The sequence below is a fragment of the Salvelinus sp. IW2-2015 genome, linkage group LG37 (genome assembly GCF_002910315.2).
Source record: "Salvelinus sp. IW2-2015 linkage group LG37, ASM291031v2, whole genome shotgun sequence".
Lineage (NCBI taxonomy): Eukaryota > Metazoa > Chordata > Actinopteri > Salmoniformes > Salmonidae > Salvelinus > Salvelinus sp. IW2-2015.
The window spans coordinates 19132002-19153136 of record NC_036876.1 but is presented as its reverse complement, the minus strand read 5'-3'; the positions used below and the strand labels follow the sequence as shown (position 1 = coordinate 19153136).

The 21135-nt window shown below is 41.4% G+C and overlaps 1 protein-coding gene across 9 annotated transcripts in view; it reads left to right on the top strand.

The window, feature by feature from the left end:
* Positions 1-19621, top strand: part of LOC111960057 (collagen alpha-1(XXV) chain) — a 394437-nt gene extending 374816 nt beyond the window's left edge. Inside the window, exons 29-37 of one of the 9 annotated variants that reach the window (XM_070437769.1) lie at positions 4937-4972; positions 5135-5188; positions 5269-5322; positions 5479-5505; positions 5935-5988; positions 11396-11482; positions 11805-11882; positions 14071-14109; positions 15961-19621. In XM_070437769.1, coding sequence (XP_070293870.1) covers positions 4937-4972; positions 5135-5188; positions 5269-5322; positions 5479-5505; positions 5935-5988; positions 11396-11482; positions 11805-11882; positions 14071-14109; positions 15961-15987 — 456 coding nt within the window. In that variant the 3' untranslated portion in view covers positions 15988-19621. Of the gene's footprint in view, positions 1-4936; positions 4973-5134; positions 5189-5268; positions 5323-5478; positions 5506-5934; positions 5989-11395; positions 11483-11804; positions 11883-14070; positions 14110-15337 lie in introns of all 9 variants that reach the window. The other 8 variants (XM_070437770.1, XM_070437771.1, XM_070437772.1 and 5 more) reach the window with 8 other exon arrangements.
* The last annotated feature ends 1514 nt before the right edge of the window (positions 19622-21135 follow it).

The following is a 21135-nucleotide window of genomic DNA, read 5'->3' as shown; positions in this document are numbered from 1 at the left end:
CCTTGCTCTAAGTCTAACTCTGCCACTCTTCTTGTATTTAGGGGGGCTGGGAATCATGGTCTGAAGGGAGTAACGCGTGGGAGTCAGGGCAACAGGGACAGAGGACCTCTGTGGCCTCCCGTAAGTACAACACTCAGTCCCATCCTGAGAAATCATCTCACCACCACAACCCTGTCCTCCATTCCACCCCAAACACCCTCTCCTCTGCGTTCAGCCCCTGGTCTAATTCCTGCTCTTTGTGTGCATTCCGCACAGCATAGATTTATTTGTGTCTCGTTTTGTGTCGTATCTGTCTGGCTGTCCTTCTCCTGCGTGTGTCTTTCTCTCTCCTTCGCCTGCTTGTGCCAACAGCACTTCAACCTCCCTGCAGTGTTTCCCCTAGGATTTCTTTCACCAGTGGTGGCAAAGTTAGCGTAGGGGTGGGGAGCGTGCAGTCTCAGACCAAACATTTTACAGGCTCTCCTCTTGGCAGCAGAGACAACATTTTGCTGTTTTAAAGCACATTTCCTGCAATTCTACACATTGTGTCATGGGGCTGAGAAACGAATTCAGCTTTAAACCTCATTTAAGGCAATTCTACACATTTTGCCATGGCTTATGCCGTGTTTTTATGCTATTTGATTGACTCAAACGTCATAATAAAATCAAAATCATGCATTTTTTTTTATTTTAGATTTTCTTTGACTGTCTAGTTTTAATTTAGGTAGTTGTTAGTTCTCAAAGATGATCTTGTTTAAAAAAAAAAATATAGCTCCATTATCTTTTCTACATACTTTATACAGTTGAAGTCAGACGTTTACATACACCTTAGCCAAATACATTTAAACTAAGTTTTTTCACAATGCCTGACATTTAATCCTGATAAAAATTCCCTTTCTTAGGTCAGTTAAGATCACCACTTTATTTTAAGAATGTGAAATGTCAGAATAATAGTAGAGAGAATTACTTATTTCTGTCAGCGTGTGTAAAAGAGGCGAAGTCAGGTGCAGGAGAGTGTAACGGCTGTCGTCGGAAGAAGGTGAAGACCAAAACGCAGCGTGGTAAGTGTTCGTCATGTTTAATAGAAACTGAACACTAAAAAGCAAAAACAACAAAGTGACAACCGAAACAGCTCCGTCAGGTGCAACCCACACTAAACAGAAATGAATCACCCACAACACAAAATGGAAAACAGGCTACCTAAGTATTATTCCCAATCAGAGACAACGATAGACTGTTTAGTGTTTAGTGTGGGTTGCACCTGACGGAGCTGTTTCGGTTGTCTATTTGTTGTTTTTGCTTTTTAGTGTTCAGTTTCTATTAAACATGACGAACACTTACCACGCTGCGTTTTGGTCTTCACCTTCTTCCGACGACAGCCGTTACAGAATCACCCACCAACCAAGGACCAAGCAGCGTGGTATCGAGCAGCAGCGTTATCTGGACTCATGGACATGGGAGGAGATTTTGGATGGTAAGGGACCCTGGGCACAGGCTGGGGAATATCGCCGCCCCAAGGAAGAACTGGAGGCAGCTAAAGTTGAGCGGCGGCGATATGAGGAGTTAGCACGGCAGCGCGACAGGCACGAGAAGCAGCCCCCCCAAAAATGTTTGGGGGCCACACGGGGAGATTGGCGGAGTCAATCTGAGCCAACTCCTCGTGCTTACCGGAAGAAGTGCAGTACTGGTCAGGCACCGTGTTATGCGGTCAAGCGCACGGTGTCGCCAGTACGCGCTCATAGCCCGGAGCGCTATAGGCCAGCCCCCCGCAAGTGCCATGCGAGAGTGGGCATCCAGCCAGGACGTGTTGTGCCGGCTCAGCGTGTCTGGTCTCCGGTACGCCGTTTTGGCCCAGGGTATCCTGAGCCGGCTTTGCGTGCTGTGTCTCCCCGGGGCGCTGGGAGGGTGCAGTGCGTCCTATGCCTGCGCTCCGCCCGTGCCGGGCGAATGTGGGCATTGAGCCTAAGGGAGAGGTGCGAGTAGTATGCACCAGATCTCCAGTGCTCCCCCACAGCCCGGTTCAACCTGTGCCTGCACTCTGGAGGGTCTGGGCTAAAGTGATCATCCAGCCTGGAGGAGTGGTGCCAAGGCTGCGCACCAGAGCTCCAGTGCTCCCCCACAGCCCGGTCCATCCAGTGCCTCCTCCACACACCAGGCCTCCTATAGGTCTCCCCAGCCTGGTGGGTCCTGTGGCAGCCCCACGCACCAGGCTGTCTCTCCGTCTCCTCCCTCCAGGTTCTCCCGCCTGTCCGGCGCTGCCAGAGTCTCCCGCCTGTCCGGCGCTGCCAGAGCCGCCCGTCAGTCCAGAGCTGCCAGATCCGCCCATCAGTCCGGAGCTGCCAGAGCCGCCCGTAAGTCCGGAGCTGCCAGAGCCGCCCATAAGTCCGGAGCTCCAGAGCCGCCCGTCAGTCCGGAGCCCTGCCGAGAGCCGCCCGTCAGTCCGGAGCTGCCAGAGCCGCCCGTCAGCCAGAGGCGCCCCTCAGTCCAGAAGGCCCCCTCAGTCCAGTGGTGCCTCTACGAGGGTCTTCAGTCCGGGGCCCGCTGCGAGGGTCCGCACCCGAGCCGCCGCCGTAAGGAAGGCCCACCCGGACCCTCCCCTTTAGAGTCAGGTTTTGCGGCCGGAGTCCGCACCTTTGGGGGGGGGTACTGTCATGCCTGGCTATAGAGAGGTTTTTTATTCTCTATTTTGGTTAGCAGGGTGTGACTAGAGTGGGCAGTCTATGTTCTTTTTTCTATGTTGTTGGTTTTCTATGTGTTTGGCCTGGTGTGGTTCCCAATCAGAGGAGCTGTCTATCGTTGTCTCTGATTGGAACCATACTTAGGTAGCCTGTTTTCCCATTTTGTGTTGTGGGTGCTTAATTCTGTTTAGTGTGTGTTGCACCTGACGGAGCTGTTTGGGTTGTCTATTTGTTGTTTTTGCTTTTTAGTGTTCAGTTCGATTAAACATGACGAACACTTACCACGCTGCGTTTTGTCTTCACCTTCTTCCGATGACAGCCGTTACAGAGAGTAGCGTGATGTAAACAGGCGCACTTATTAAAGTTCCAAAACGAGAGCACAACATAAATAAAATGCGCTCAAAAACACAGAACTTAACAAAAGTAAAGCGCGTAAAAAGACACCACAGCAACATGATACAATACACACAGAAACATGATGGACACAAGGGTTAAATACAAGTAGCTTAATTGGGAAATTGAAAACCAGGTGTTATGAGAACAAGACAAGACAAAATGATATATGAAAAATGGTGAAGCGGCGATGGCTAAAAAGCCGGTGGATGCGATCGCTGAATGCCGACCCGAACAAGAGAGGGGCCGACTTCGCGGAAGTCGTGATAATTTCAGCTTTTATTTTTTTCATCACATTCCCAGTGGGTCAGAAGTTTACTTACACTCAATTAGTATTTGGTAGCATTGCCTTTAAATTGTTTAACTTGGGTCAAACGTTTTGGGTAGCCTTCCACAAGCTTCCCACAATAAGTTGGGTGAATTTTGGCCCGTTCCTCCTGACAGAGTTGGTGTAACTGAGTCAGGTTTGTAGGCCTCCTTGCTCGCACACGCTTTTTCAGTTCTGCCGACAAATTTTCTATGGGATTGAGGTCAGGGCTTTGTGATGGCCACTCCAATATCTTGACTTTGTTGTCCTTAAGCCATTTTGCCACATTTTGCTTGGGGTCATTGTCCATTTGGAAGACCCATTTGCGACCAAGCTTTAACTTCCTGACTGATGTCTTGAGATGTTACTTCAATATATCCACATCATTTTCTACCTCATGATGCCATCTATTTTGTGAAGTTCACCAGTCCCTCCTGCAGCAAAGCACCCCCACAACATGATGCTGCCACCCCCGTGCTTCACTTTTGGGATGGTGTTCTTTGGCTTGCAAGCATCCCCCTTTTTCCTCCAAACATAAACGATGGTCATTATGGTCAAACAGTTCTATTTGTGTTTCATCAGACCAGAGGACATTTCTCCAAAAGGTACGATCTTTGTCCCCATGTGCAGTTGCAAACCGTAGTCTGGCTTTTTTTATGGCAGTTTTGGAGCAGTGGCTTCTTCCTTGCTGAGCAGCCTTTCAGGTTCTGTCGATATAGGATATAGATAGTTTTTTACCGGTTTCCTCCAGCATCTTCACAAGGTCCTTTGTTGTTGTTCTGGGAATGATTTGCACTTTTCGCACTAAAGTACATTCATCTCTAGGAGCGGTATGACGGCCGCATGGTCCCATGGTGTTTATACTTGCGTACTATTGTTTGTACAGATGAATGTGGTACCTTCAGGCGTTTGGGGGAAAAAATTCTGAGGTCTTGGCTGATTTCTTTGGATTTTCCCATGATGTCAAGCAAAGAGGCACTGAGTTTGAAGGTAGGCCTTGAAATACATCCACAGGTACATCTCCAATTGACTCAAATGATGTCAATCATTCGAGTCAATTAACCTTTTAGAAGCTTCTAAAGCCATGACATCATTTTCTGGAATTTTCCAAGATGTTTAAAGGCACAGTCAACTTAGCTTCTCACCCACTGGAATTGTGATACAGTGAATTATAAGTGAAATAATCTGTCTGTAAACAATTGTTTGAAAAATGACTTGTGTCATGCACAAAGTAGATGTCCTAACCGACTTGCCAAAACTATAGTTTGTTAACAAGAAATTTGTGGAGTGGTTGAAAAACAAGTTTTTAATGACTCCAACCTAAGTGTATGTAAACGTCTGACTTCAACTGTATGTGTGCATGTACAGATTTTTTGTGGTTTTAGTATCTGGTTTTAGTCGTTTAAGTTTACACTGAAAACGAGTGGTGACCCGCCACTGCTAAATTAATATAGGGTAAACACTGTTTTGTTTTCCCCCCTGTCCCAATAACAACCTTAAACAATAAGTGTTCTTTTCACTGTTCATCTTGTATTAATTCCGCCTTGTTCATGTCACTCATACATCCATAACGGCAAAGGGAGCCTCCGGCTTGGACAGCAAGCCTGGAATTAGGGTGAGTTTCATGACGACCCCCTCCCCCCCACACACACTTTTCCATGAGGAAAGGTTAGGGTGGACCATGTCAACATTATGGTACAGTATATGGGAATGTAGTCTGACCAAAGTGTTTTCTTACCTGAGGGTATTGCTTACGATTGTGTCCACCTCTCCACAGGGTATGGACGGGCCTGTTGGTCCCTCCGGTCCAGCCGGGCCAAAGGGGGACAGAGTAAGTGTGTGATAAATGATATGATATAAGAAAGGTTGCCTGTGTTGTGAAACTGTGATGCCTATTTGTGCTTGTGTCAGGGTGAGAGAGGAGCTGCAGGTGAACTCGGGCCAAGGGGACCTTATGGACTTCCTGTAAGTGTGCTCTGATAAAAACAAAACCCCAGCCAACACACAAACAGTTCTAATAACAAACACAATCTTATATCAGTCTTACAAGTTTGTAACTAGCTTAAAACATGTAGTACAGTATCTAAAAAAGCTCTTAGGTTATCCTGTGTTTACTTTCAGGGAGCGGCTGGAACACCTGGCCTTGATGTGAGTGAGGCAGTTCTGTCTGTCCCTGTCAGACCTGTGATATCTGTATCCTATATTGCATGCTGTTATTTCTTAATGTGTTCTTGAAGAGGAGTCATTTCATTTCATCGTGAATGTACACTGTATCAAAGTACATTCTGCAAATATACTGGATGTATAAGGCTGTCAAAATGACAGCACTAGTCTGTCTTTCTCACTGAGTACCTTCATTTCCTCCATAATGCACATTCCCTTGTGTTCTTTTTGTATCTCTTTTATTGTCCCTCTCTCTTCCTCCTACTCTCTGTTCATCTTCTCGCCTTTCTAGGGTTGTAACATTGTCAGAGAGAGAAGTGACCCTCCTTGGATGTTCTATCTACACTGTTCCTAGATCAGGCTTATCAGATTCACTCCCCAGGGCACCAGTACTGAACTAGTTGTATTTTGCAGGGGTTGCCAGGCTTAAGGGGAGAGAAAGGCGACCCGGGGGAAAGAGGAGAAAAGGTAGATCTAGATATGCTACCTTGGGGAATGAATGACACCCCCATAATTTTACGTAGAAGAACTGGTGTCAATGGACAATGAAGGAAAGGAACTAAGCCTTTTCTTTACAAAGTGGATTCACCAATGAGTATCTTTTGAAAATTGAATATCACTTTAATTGAGCGGAGTGGACATATGACAGTTGTTATGACAATGTGGAAGGAGTGGTATGGTATTTGACATAGCTGTAGTGAAATTCATTGGGTTATTGATGACATAATTCATGGGTCTCGGGATGCTTTCATAGTGCTAATGTGCTGTACAAATTGTATGAGCATTTGTATGAGTCATTATGAGGGTCATATGGCAAAGGTGCATAAAGATGTCAGAATTCAGATATGATGTTATTGTTTTACCACTGTCCACTTAGTTTATAAACTATGGCACGCGACATGGTTCAACGCGCCAATAAATAAGCACAATATACTTTTTCGGTTTCTCAAATTGCCGGCATCTTGGAGCTCAAATTTGATTCATGTATACTTAGCTAATGACGACACACAAATAAAGAGTAAAGGAGAGCAATGTACAATACAGAGATGAGGCATAAGTGCACAGGTCCATCTTTATGCACCTCCACTATTAGATTAAAGTCAAATTAAAGGGGCATTTCAATTTTGAGCTTCATATTTATCATCTCCAGCACCACCCCAACATCAACATACTGCATTTGAAAATGGCACGTTTCTATGTTTTGTTTGAAAAAAGAGGGAAGATAAGTGTTTCCAATGACATCATCGGTGTGCATCATGTGATTTGAATCAATTATGAGTAGGCATTGTCTACTAATTGCCTACTAATTGTCTACTAATTGGTTGATGATGTCATTGGAAACAACTATCTTCCTCTGTCTTTTTGACTACAAAATGTAGAAATTCATTATTTTCACATTTGTTGATGTTGGGGGGATTCTGGAGAATGAATATGAAGTAAAAAAATTCTGACATTTCCCTTTAACTCTAAATTCCATTCTCAATTCTCTCAGATGTCAACTATTGTTATTCACCATTGAATAATTTGTCATTTCATTTATCAAAATCATTTCAATCAAATCACATTTTGAAGCCTCCAAAGATTAAAATAATGGGTCTTTACTTTTTCTGTAAACACTTACATTCACGTAATAAGAAGCTGAACATGATAGCAAATTAGACTAAAAGTGAATTGAGAGGCCGTCCATTGACAACAGGCAGTTGTAAATCATCTTTCTATTGGTTTTCTGCAGTTTCCATGCATGAGCATAACCCTTCTAACATCCCATGTTGTGTTCTTTGGCCTGTTGTTGACCCTGCTTGTAGACCTGGTCTTTTTAAATAGCCTGTATCATTGACCGTCTGTGTCAGTATACTGCTTTAGTGTCCCAATGAAACTGTATTACTTATTTTGCCTGGAGGGAAAACTCCAGTCCTGCTTGGTGTCACACTTTTTCTAAACTGAAGACCATGATTAGTTAATTATTGGAGTCAGGTGTGTTAGCTGGGGCTGGGGTAAACGTGTAACACCAATCAGGCCCCCAAGGACTGGAGTTTCCCATCCCTGGCCTACAATCCTAGCCTAATGCGACCTATATTTTTTCACTTCAATGCTGTCACACATTCTATTCACACATTCTACCATATATATTACGGTTTAATATAGTCTACGTCTTTTGGCAACATGGGTACCTCCATGATTCATGGTTGAGGCTTTTTCCATTGTAAATCAATTCAGAACAATTTTATTCAATACATAAATACTTCCTGAAAATACTTCTGATCAACAAATTGAATGTCAATGTACTTTCTGAATAGACTCAGTGGGAATTAAACAGACCTCAACCCTGATTATTTAATTTTGCATTGGACTGTGAAAAGGGATAGAGTATTTGCTATTTCTAGTTGGTGGAATGGGGTGTGTTCTGTGCATCTGAAGGTGTTTTCCCTGCTACTCTTTCTCTTCCCTTGTGCCTTCTACTGTACGTCCCAAGTGACCAGCTCTTTCCTCTCCTCTGCTCCTTCCCGCCGTTCCCCCTCCTCCTATTCTGGGGAATATTCTGGACTTCCAAATTCCTGGTCCCTAGTTCTGGTACCTCTCCTATCTAACATTGACTACAGTATGTCTTCCCTCCCTCCCTATGTAAGCAATAGCTTCACTTTTAATATATCCCCCTTAATTTGCAGTGTCTTAATGTTCTGAGATGACAATTGTGACCACTGTGGACCATTGTGCAACTGTGGTCCTTGTGTCGATTAATCTATTCAGGGCTTATTTAAACCGTGCAATAGAAACCTGTCCAAATGAGAGCTCCATGAAACATTTGAAGAAATACAGTGAGCTACAAAAGTATTGGGACAGTGACCCATTTTAGATTGTTTTGGCTCTGTACTCCAGCACTTTGGATATGAAATGATACAATGACTATGAGGTTAAAGTGCAGACTGTCAGATTTAATTTGAGGGTATTTTTTCATCCATATCAGGGGAACTGTTTAGAAATTACAGCACTTTTTGTACATAGTCCCTTCATTTTAGGGGACCGAAAGCATTGGGACAAATTCACTTCTATGTGTATTAATGTAGTCAAAAGTTTTGTATTTTGTATTTACAGTGCCTTGCGAAAGTATTCACCCCCCTTGGCATTTTTCCTATTTTGTTGCTGTCACGAACATCGTCTAGGAAATGACCGTACCAAGGTGCAACGTGGTGAGCGTACATTTCTTTTATTAAGAATGTCGCCAACAAAAACAAGAAACAACAGAAACGACCATGACGCTGACTAGGGCTATACAGGCCACTAACACAGACAACTACCCACAACTAAGGTGGAAAAACAGGCTGCCCAAGTATGATTCCCAATCAGAGACAACGATAGACAGCTGTCCCTGATTAATTAAGAACCATACCTGGCTAAAACATAGAAACAGAAAACATAGAAATAAAGAAACTAGAATGCCCACCCTAGTCACACCCTGGCCTAACCAAAATAGAGAATAAACGCTCTCTATGGCCAGGGCGTGACAGTTGCCTTACAACCTGGAATTAAAATAGATTTTGGGGGGGTTTATATCATTTGATTTACACAACATGCCTACCACTTTGAAGATGCAAAATAGGTTTTATTGTGAAACAAACAAGAAATAAGACAAAAAAACAGAATTTGAGCGTGCATAATTATTCACCCCCCCCCAAGTCAATACTTTGTAGAGCAACCTTTTACAGCAATTTCAGATGCAAGTCTCTTGGAATATGTCTCTATAAGCTTGGCACATCTAGTCACTGGGATTTTTGCCCATTTTTCAAGGCAAAACTGCTCCAGCTACTTCAAGTTGTATGGGTTCCTGCTGGTGTACAGCAATCTTTGACTAGGCCATTCCAAGACATTTAAATGTTTCCCCTTAAACCACTCGAGTGTTGCTTTTGCAGTATGCTTAGGGTCATTGTTCTTCTGGAAGGTGAACCTCCATCCCAGTCTCAAATCTCTGGAAGACTGAAACAGGTTTCCTTCAAGAATTTCCCTGTATTTAGCGCCATCCATCATTCCTTAAATTCTGACCAGTTTCCCTGTCCCTGCCGATGAAAAACATCCCCACACCATGATGTTGTTGTTCTCGGGGTGATGAGAGGTGTTGGGTTTGCGCCAGACATAGCATTTTCCTTGATGGCCAAAAAGCTCAATTTTTGTTGTCTCATCTGACCAGATTACCTTCTTCCATATGTTTGGGGAGTCTCCCACACGCCTTTTGGCGAACACCAAACGTGTTTGCTTATTTTTTTCTTTAAGCAATGGCTTTTTTCTGACCACTCTTCCGTAAAGCCCATCTCTGTGGCATGTACGGCTTAAAGTGATCCTATGGACAGCTACTCCAATCTCCGCTGTGGAGCTTTGCAGCTCCTTCAGGGTTATCTTTGGTCTCTTTGTTGCCTTTCTGATTAATGCCCTCCTTGCCTGGTCTGTGAGTTTTGGTGGGCGGCCCTCTCTTGGCAGGTTTGTTGTGGTGCCATATTATTTCAATTTTTTAATAATGGATTTAATGGTGCTCCATGTGATGTTCAACGTTTCTGATATTTTTTTATAACCCAACCCTGATCTATACTTCTCCACAACTCTGTCCCTGACCTGTTTGGAGAGCTCCTTGGTCTTCATGGTGCCGCTTGCTTGGTGGTTCCCCTTGTTTAGTGGTGTTGCAGACTCTGGGGCATTTCAGAACAGGTGTACATATACTGAGATCATGTGACAGATCATGTGACACTTATATTGCACACAGGTGGAAATTATTTAACTAATTATGTGACTTCTGACGTTTTTGAAACAAGTAATTTTTTTCATTTCACTTCACCAATTTGGACTATTTTGTGTATGTCCATCACATGAAATCCAAATAAAAATCCATTTAAATTACCGGTTGTAATGCAACAAAATAGGAAAAACGCCAAGGGGGTGAATACTTTTGCAAGGCACTGTATGCATCGGTAACTCATCATTATTCATGATTCATTCAGAATTATCCATAATCATTGTAGCATCCACATGAATGAAGAAGTGTTTAGAAACATATTCTATTCTCATTTACAATAAAAGTGACTTCAAAATGACACAATACATCATTTACCATTCATTTCTATTGGGCACAAAATAATTTGAAACAAAACCAAAACTAACAGCAAATACATCCAACAAGTTTGTAGAGTCACAAGCTTGATTGTGTGCTAGGAATATGGGATCAAATACTATATGTTTGACTACTTTAATACACAGAGCCAAAACAGTAACATATGTGTCACTGTCCCAATACTTTTGTAGCTCACTGTAAATTAATATTTTGTCCCTTCCTTTTGTAGTACTTTATTATATGGTATAGAAATTACCAGGTATAATGACAATTGACATGGTTAAATTGTACTGACACAATAATAATCTAATAATATATTAGGTTTATTAGGTTAGGTTTATTTGGAATTTATCAAATCAAGCACCGCTAGGCACTATTTGGAACTAGGTATTTCTAAGTTCCAGAAAGTACCAAATGTTACCACATAAATAGGTAAATACCAGTGGAAACAGTAACGTAGAATAAAGTGTCAACGAAATGTTTAATCTTTAAGGAGGTCTATCCTTAAATGATGCTTAAAAGGGCCTTGCTCTACCCAGGGTATGACATTTCGTAAAAGATGCAGTTTAGCCAACAATGTACTTTGTGAAATTCTGCAAACGATGATATATAGTTCAGGTTTCATCTTCTAATTTGATTAGTTATATGAGATTTCCAAATTGTGAATCAAATGAAAAAAATAAAATACACAAATGGTCATTCTCGTTGGACTCAGAGAATATTCATCCTTCATCTCTGAGCAGAAAAATGATTGACCTGACTAAATCATTGTATCCACAGGGGGAGAAGGGAAAGAAGGGGAAAAAGGGGCCTAAGGGGGAGAAAGGAGAACAGGGTGCCCCTGGATTAGATGCACCCTGCCCATTGGTATGTCCAAGCTAAGAGTGACGTAAGACAGTTGGCCCCCAAAAAGGAGGAGCCGCCCTGGCTAACTTGGCACCCACCAGCCATGAAAAAGCCCAGAAAAAGCTTAAAATCACAGAAAATGATTCTGTCCCTCATGAAGTCCTATTGGCAAGTGCTATGACCTGGGCAAAGGACCAGATATTCCACTGAGTACATTATTAGTGTCTGTAGGTCACAGGGTGGCTCCTTCTTCCCCTCAATCGTATCCCCTTAGCGGGGGGATGCATGAGGTGCTCCGTCCACATCTCTCCCAGTAACACTCCCAGGTCATCTTTATGAACAGGGGTTCCGGGGCTTTAAGGGTGAAAAGGGAGAACCGGGGCAACCTGGTCTGGATGGGCTGGATGCCCCGTGCCAATTGGTACAGTATTCCTCTTTTCCTTTACCTCTCCCGTGCATGCTACTGACCTTTGCCACTGACAAATGGCCAATGAGAAGCCACCGTTTTGCTTTCCTTACCCATGCATGGCTTTAGCATGAGGATTGGACCCACCCAGCCATCCATACCCCCACCAACTCCCACTCCAAAATACAACCAGCTCACATGCTAAATCACCTCCAGGTTTTTCAGACATTTATTATCTATTTTAGTTCCTTAAAGGCTACCAAAACACACTTCTTCCTGACTAACTGTCTGACTGCAAGCAGCCCTTCTTAGCTACATATTTATCAGATACAGACCTACTGTAATCTGCAATTGAATGCCACTGTACGTAAATGTAAAGCACACAAGCAGTGGATCTGTTGATATTATCCCTTGATATTCTCTAACTGAATCCCCCTCCCCTACTTTCTCAATAAGTGTACAGGGACGCTTTCCTATAAAAAAAACACCATTCCTTAAATGGACTTCCCTTCCAAATTCCTTTAACATCCCTAGTTCCTAAACAGACTCTAACCATGGCAAGCTATAATCAAAGTTCCTTCTGTTCTCTTCTTTATTGATGCGTTTCCATGCAATGGCAACATGGACTTTACCTCTCCTACCTTTAACCCCCCTTACCCCTTCTGTATTTGTACCAATTGGGCACACCATGACCAAGGAGAGAAGATGTGAAATCAGTTAGTGCCCCAGACCTTTCCAATGCCAACTCAAATTTGTAATTCTTGTTTGGTTTCGGGGAGAAGTGTTGTTAACTTGTGTGATTTCTGAGATGTCGTTAACGGATGTTGTGTAATGCATAGAACTGATGATTGCTTTTGTGCCAAGGGTCCTTTTTGAGTGAGTATATTAAGCTAGTTTAGATGTATGTTATTGTATAGTGGTATGCATCCACATATTATTCTTATCACAGAACAAATGACACTTCATGAGTACTAATATGTTTGCTCTATGTTTACAATTTCACATATCTTTAGGAGTATAGACCGTACGCTATGGCACATGGATTAATCATAACTTTGGATACTTTGATAAAATGTACTAAATAGGGCCTCCCGGGTGGCGCAGTGGTCTAAGGGCACTGCATCACAGTGCTAGCTGCGCCACCAGAGTCTCTGGGTTCGCGCCCAGGCTCTATCGCAGCCGGCCGCGACCGGGAGGTCCGTGGGGCGACGCACAATTGGGCATAGCGGCGTCCGGGTTAGGGAGGGTTTGGCCGGTAGGGATATCCTTGTCTCATCGCGCTCCAGCGACTCCTGTGGCGGGCCGGGCGCAGTGCGCGCTAACCGAGGGGGCCAGGTGCACGGTGTTTCCTCCGACACATTGGTGCGGCTGGCTTCCGGGTTGGAGGCGCGCTGTGTTAAGAAGCAGTGCGGCTTGGTTGGGTTGTGCTTCGGAGGACGCATGGCTTTCGACCTTCGTCTCTCCCGAGCCCGTACGGGAGTTGTAGCGATGAGACAAGATAGTAATTACTAGCGATTGGATACCACGAAAATTGGGGAGAAAAGGGGATAAAATAATAATAAAAAATAAAAAAAGGTACTAAATATAAACCTAAGGGAGGACCATATATCATTGCATGATGAGAAAAATGTCACTGCATGATTGAGAATTCATTGAAATGTGTTAAAATATTATCAAATGTGAGCATGCCATTACATTTTCCCATTACATTTTGTTTGAAGACAAGACAATTAAACATGAAACATCTAAATTACACAAGTAATGTAATAAAACATAAGTGATATGTTAAATTTATGTACCATTCTCAACAACAAAAAACGTAATATTATCATGTCTGTCAATGTCTGTGAAGTAGTGTACTGTATTTCCTCTCTCCCTTGAATGCCCTGTATCTGTCAATCAAATATCTTCCATCGCTTGGTTATATGTCTTATGCCGATTGCATTCCATCACAGATATGATCATATTTTTGGGAAGCCAGTCTTGAAATAACAACACTGTTTTTGTACATGGGGCTTATGCTGGAGATATGTCGGTACACTTCTTCACAGACCTTGTACCACATAATCTGAGACTTAGAGTCACAACATCAAACGAACATTTGTGAACTAATATCAGTTCTGAGCAAAAAAAGCATGTTTGTTTCTGTCACCATTTTGTGACACTAACTAGTCATTTCTTCCCTTTCTTCTCCCCTTACTAGGGCCCAGACGGACTACCAATGCCTGGTTGTTGGCAAAAGGTAAGCATTATCTCAGTAATGTAAGCTTTTTAAAATCACAGTACACACACACACACACACAGTGTGTACTGTATTTGAGCTTCACTCAGCCTTGGCCATATGCATGTTTTTTTTTGTCAGTTCACATTAGAGGTCTTCACGGATCCACCTGTACCCGAATACCTTAGACCCAATACGGGACCCAAGCGGGTCCGGATCCAGAATTCTAAATAATGTCACAGGTCTGGTTGGATCTGATATGATATGATTGTCACGGGTCTCGGGTATGTGTAATTTTAACTGACTTGTCCGGAAGGGCCCGTACAGATCTGAACACGACTGCTGCAGTAGAGAGAGAAATGTTATAATTTATGCTCTTGCTTTTCAAGAAAGTGGAGCGTGGCGCGTGTAGCTTGTTGTTGATGTTAACCAATCATAAGTCATCAAGCTATAAGTCAAACAGGCTATAGACATAGAGCCTCCATGTGTGGCAAAAGTTAGGAGATATAAATCAATGGAAGATGGAACTAAAATGACGGAATTAAAAGTTAAAGGAGAAGGATAGGCTACAACGACCAAGAGCCAACAGGTAGGCTGCTACTTAATATGTGAATGGAGTTGTTGTTATTTGTAGGATAAGAAAGTGCATGCATTGCAGCCTCAATTGGCTTAGCTAGCTAACGTTAGGTCGTTTATCTAGCTTCCGCCGGTATGATTCTGTCAAGACATGTACTATGTAATCATATTTGATAATAAATTCCTAGCTATGGCAGCTATTAGTCTACTACAGCGCGAGTCGGCTTGGTTGGTCACTCACTCACGGTACGTCCCCTCCCCCGCCTGCTAGAGCTGCACCTCTCTCTCCCTCCTCTCACACTTTATCAGCTACAGTTAATAAAGTAGCTTAAAAAAATGACTTTTCTGCTGCTTCCCTCACTCGGATTGGATTGTACCAGGTCTGGATCCGACAAGTTCTATACGGAACGGGTCTAGTTGTCCTCGGGTCCGTTTGGAACAGGTCTCTATATTTAAAACATTTATTTATGCACATCGGGTACGGGTGGGAATGGTCCATTTCGGAACAGGTCCAATTCTTTGGACCCATGAAGACCTCTAGTTCACATAAATATTTGAGTGGTGTAAAAAATATATAATGTCAGGCTTAAAAACCCTTACCTAAAAATTATTTCACCCCATGTCTCTCTTACCTCATCTCACTACATTGTTCTCTCTGTTGTTTTTCTTGCAGTGATCAATCTAACCCGAAAAGCATGGTTTGTAAAAAAAAAATGAAAAAAAAATGTTGTTGGGGTATTTATAATTATTTTTAATGGATCTATGTGTACCATGAAAAAGAGCAAAGGTCCATCACTCCTAGCTGCTTCTACTCACCTCGCTCTGTGTCACTCTCACATCAGCATCTTGGAGTTCAGATCTTGAACTTGCACACACACAATGATGTTTAGTCCCAGTCCTTGCATGACCAGAGTGCTCGGGCACAGATTGGAACGTCATGGCTAATTCGGATTCAAGGGGAGTAAAGAGGTTGTGACAACAGAGGATGAGGAGAAGGAGGCGTTGGAGGGATCTGAACTGGCTCTTAACAGCTCTAGCTCTCGCGTTCACCATCCATTAATGCCATACTACTAGCTTAAAAGACTCCATCCCAACAAAACACCCTCCACACCCCCCAAAAAGCATGAGGACTGTCCCAAACTATATTTATATGTATTAATATACATATTTGATTGTTGTGTGGTCGAATTGTATGGCTTCAGCAAAACACTATCTGGCTGTCAATCTTACCTACTCAAAAAAGAAAGCTCAACATTTTTGGTTTTATTTGTTTCTTTTTCTTTTAATGTTCCAAAGGGAGTCACGCCTTGGCTGGTGGCTTGACAAGAATTGTTCCCCAGGAAGTAAAGTTGGGTTGATTTTCWTTATTGTGGTGAGATCTGCAATGGGTCAATAGATGCAGGTCTTCACAGTTGCACTTGTCTTGAGTCCCAGGGCCCATTCCCTTTCAACGGCCACTTGTTATTGGACTCGGAGAAGAGTGTTAGAGCTCAATGCACTGTGCACAGCCAATCGGAAAAGCGCTAGGCTGACAAGGACTTCGGATTGAACAGACCTGTTTGGGATCCCTTGGATTAGGGGAGACAGTGGGCCTCGGCAGAGAGATTACAATCATCTCTCCTGCCAATCAAGGAGTGCCTGCCTGTAACAATGTTACAGTCACAACACTACAAGGTCAACAGGGTCAATGGAATTCTGCCTTTTTTAGTTGAAGTTTGTTCTTCTACTTACTTTAAAAAAATGTTTTATAGCCTTTGGTGCCTCAAGCTTTTGTTCATTCCTTTCCTTTTTAACCTGCTTTGAGTAATTGGAATGGTGTTTATTGCGGAATGGCAACTTCTTGTCAATTGTTGAAGTATAAAAGCACCTATTTTGTGCACTGTTAGTATGTATTGAACGTTGATATTACTGGGTGTTAATAATATGGCATGTACATTATGTATTCAAATGAACATAAGCTTCTATGTAACAGAAAGGGAATTTCAGTTGGTAGCAAAGATGATTACACAGCATCAGCTTTTACACTGATTTGCAAAAACCAAGTTTTATAATATTATAATAACACTTGTTCATTGCTGGCCATTAAGTGGAAAATACAGTCGGTGAGTTACAATGTGCTTCACTGCAAGTTTATTGTATCTTTACATTTAAATGCAGTGTTTATTTTCAGTAATATGTCTGCAACAATAAGATTTTTGAACATTATGACCTGGTAATTGTATGGTACATTTGCAGGTAAAAATACCTTTCGGAAAAATGAATCATTTTTTACTAGATAATTATTGTTTTTTCCAAATGTCAAACGGCAGTTTGCCTCAACTGGATCATGTCTACACCATATGCAGCATTCTTCCTTTTTTCTCTCTCTCTCTATATATATATTTTTTTCCAAATGTAAATGGTGTATTACATGGACAGGCTCAATAGGTAACACATTTAATTTCAGTTGAATGGCCCTGCTTCCATTTGTAACCCATAATTGTATTCATTGCCATTTACATCACATTCCATAGCAATTTGGAAAGAAAATTGAGCCTGTTTCTTAATTTCATAATGTCAAGGATGTCCTAATTCTAACAATGCCCTTATGCAGTGATATTTGATGCATAATGCTATTTGGAACAGTTATTGTATGATTGGTAATCAATTCGTACAATATGTGCCGGTTTCCCAGACACAGATTAAGCCTACTCCTGGACTAAAAAGCATTTTCGATGGAGAATCTCCATTGAGCATACTTTTTAGTCCAGGACTAGGCTTAATCTGTGTCCGGCAAACTGACCCTCTAGCCCCATTTATACCTGGATCTAACTTGCGTCCTTTGTCCTGATCTTGTCCACATTCTGATTGTGCCCACATTTTTTAACAGGTGTAGACAATCAAAAGACACATTGTTATCCAATTGTGATCAGATCATCCTGCCAACCTCTGGAGGCGTTGTGTCTGGATATCTTATAAGTGTAGACAGATCTGTACAGAGAGACCATTTAAATTGTAAATGTTCCTCTAAAATCATTGACCGGTGGCACCATTGACTGATTACATCAATATGTGTCTTACAATAAATAAATACATATTATTTTTAAAGAATAACTGTGAAACAATTTTCATAAAGGAAGGGGCCAGGAAATCTGGTCACAATGCAGACACAGTGGACGGATAACAGACACATTTTAATACAATGTGTAGACACATTTCTGGAAATGTGGGCACAATCAGAATGTAGACATGATCAGGACAAAGGACCCATGTTAGCACAATGTATAAACGGGGCTTTTATGTAATACCGGCAGATGTCCACTCTATAAAAGTGTTATTTTTGTTGTTTTTGTGACAAGTTTGACCACTCCACCCCAACTGTACAGGGTTATCAGCTATGTCACAAACTAAATAGTATGCATGTGAACAGTAGGTCATCTGTTACAGTGTGGTGTCATTATGGTGCTATCATCTTGTTAGAAACATCTCTAAAGAGTATTACCTATCCATGACAACCATAAGACAACATGTTTCTTTATCATTTTTCATGTAACAGTTTAAAACATTTTGTGCATATACTTTTTATATTTGTCTCACTATTTTAAGTGTTACATTATTTATTTTTGTATTTTTCTTAAAGAAGGCATTTTGGTTTTTAACAGGCATTCCTTATAAAATAGGGGTAGCTTTTGAAGGTCCTGATAGTGTTTTTTTCAGCTTTTGTCTATCATAGTGGTGCATTGTCATTGAGATGTCACACAAGTACATTAGATGTGAAGGAAGTTTGTTGTCATTATCATCAAATTGATGTATTGGTCAGGTATTTACAATGCTAGTTCACTCCCAATTTTGCAGGCCTTACCTTGACATGAAATTGTATTCATAAAATAAGAAAGTGTTGATGGGCTTGGCTAAAATGTCTGTCCCTGACAAGCAGCATAAATATGATAATATTGTTCTTTCTCTATTTCTCTCTTTGCATTGAATGTAGTTTGAATGTAGTATGTATAGTGAATTATAAATGTGGAGTTTAATATCTGCTTATTTGACAAAAGTGCAATTTATACTTTGGTTGATATGTGCAGCATCAGAATGCAGATTAATAACAGTTACAGACAATTATTATCAGGACAATATGTTAGTCAATTCCCATGAAAAGTACCACTACACTGGCTTAGAAAAAATACAAATGTTTTGATTGACAAGTTACATTTTTAGTTACAAACTTGTAAATATAGACTTTCTTGTTATCCATATTTTAAGGCTTGATTTGAATTGATTTATTGTAGCCTCAATTGCTGTCCACAAATCATTTGCTCTTAAGTTGTTAGTGGTGTGATAGAAAACATATAATGTGTCTATGATTTGGTCTGTCTTTTATTTAGAACCTTCGTAAGATTTTGTACTACGATGGTGCTGTGTCTTCAGTTAACGTGCAGCTGATTCATCTTTGTTCAATCATATATTATGAAGTTACACACTTACATTTAAAGGCTGGTAGTGGGTGGTCCCCACATAGTTGATACACACTTCTTTAACCCACCAAGTACCAGACACCCACTTTTCAACACCACTTTTTTATTTATTTAGTGGCAAATATACCAGAGCCCTTTTCTCTGACATATATACTGACATTTATTTTAACATCCTCCTTACACTATAGCCTATTTCCCTCAGTGCAGTAATGCAACTTAATAGAAGCTGGAAAAGTAAAGATATAACTTCAATTGAACATAGTGATCTAAGTATTCTAAAACGTAAATGCAATAGCTAAGTCCATCTCACAACTTTTGAATAACTTACATTTCATTTCTGTTATGTGTTTTTTTTCTATTCTGCATTTGTATCACTCATTTTTTACAAGTTTGCAAATGAATACAATTTGCTATCAGATTATGGATACTTCTGCACACATTATTTCAAAACCATTTCATATGACTGTACTGTTGGAGCCAAATAAATGCAGTCTTTCAAATAATCTTTTACAGTCTTAATTTACAGTCCTTTTAATGCAACCGCTGTGTCAGATTTCAAAAAAACTTCACGGAAAAAGCACTAATAATCTGAGTACAGCGCTCAGACAACAAATCAAGCCATACAGATATCCGCCATGTTGTGGAGTCAACAGAAGTCAGAAATAGCATTATAAATATTCACTTTCTGATCTTCATCAGAATGCACTCCCAGGAATCCCAGTTCCACAATAAATGTTTGATTTGTTCGATAAAGTCCATAATTTATGTCCAAATACCTCCTTTTTGTTTGCGTGTTTAGTACACAATCCAAACTCACGACGCACGGGCAAGTCCAGGCGAAAGTTCAGACGAAAAGTCATATTACAGTTCGTAGAAACATGTCAAACGAAGTATAGAATCAATCTTTAGGATGTTTTTATCATAAATCTTCAATAATGTTTCAACCGGAGAATTCCTTTGTCTGTAGAAAAGCAATGGAACAGAGCTAACTCTCACGTGAGCGCGCGTGATCATCTCATGCCACTCTGACAGAGCCCTGACTCATTCAGCTCTCATTAGACCCCACTTCACAGTAGAATCCTCAAACAAGGTTCTAAAGACTGTTGACATCTAGTGGAAGCCTTAGGAAGTGCAATATGACCCCATAGACACTGTATATTGGATAGGCAAACCTACAAAACTCAGATTTTCCAATTCCTGGTTGGATTGTTTCTCAGGTTTTTGCCTGCCATATGAGTTATGTTATACTCACAGACATCATTCAAACAGTTTTAGAAACTTCAGAGTGTTTTCTATCGAAATATACTAATAACATAAATATATTAGCAACTGGGCCTGAGTAGGAGGCAGTTTCCTCTGGGCACCTTATTCATCCAAGCTACTCAATACTGCCCCCAGCCATAAGAAGTTAAATCCTTCCTCTACTTCTGCTTGTCAAATGCGTAAACAGTTTATTCAGTATGGAACTTACGTTACAGAAGTTTTTCTAAATGCACTACCATGTGTTTTTCAAACTTTCCCAAACAACTGCCGTTTTGACACCTTTCGCAACATTTTACAGAAAAAAATGTCTGCTACATAAAATCTTCCCCTACTTGTCTGCTTTTCAAGTACGAAGTCGGATTTCAAATCGGGGCTACCAATCTGTAACTAGAGCTATTTTTGTAACCCATCGCCTGTCTTTCAGGCTTCGGTAAAACATGTCAGAAGTTAGCAGATTTATTCATTCCAAACAACGAAAAGGGACCAAATGATTAGGGTGAGGCACATGTGCTACTAACAGCTAACACAACATACACTTAGTATTATTTTCTTAGCTACAGTATACATATCTCCCTGGCATATTACATAATTTATGCAGCAGCATACAAGACATTTTTGGACTCACCTTGTTGTGCTGTGCTCACTTAAACAGGAAGGTGGTGCGGCGATCCTTCGTGGGCAAACTTTGTCATCAAAGTCTGGCACTCTGGATTTATAGTGCTTTCAAGACAACTGGGAAGTCCGAAAAACAAGG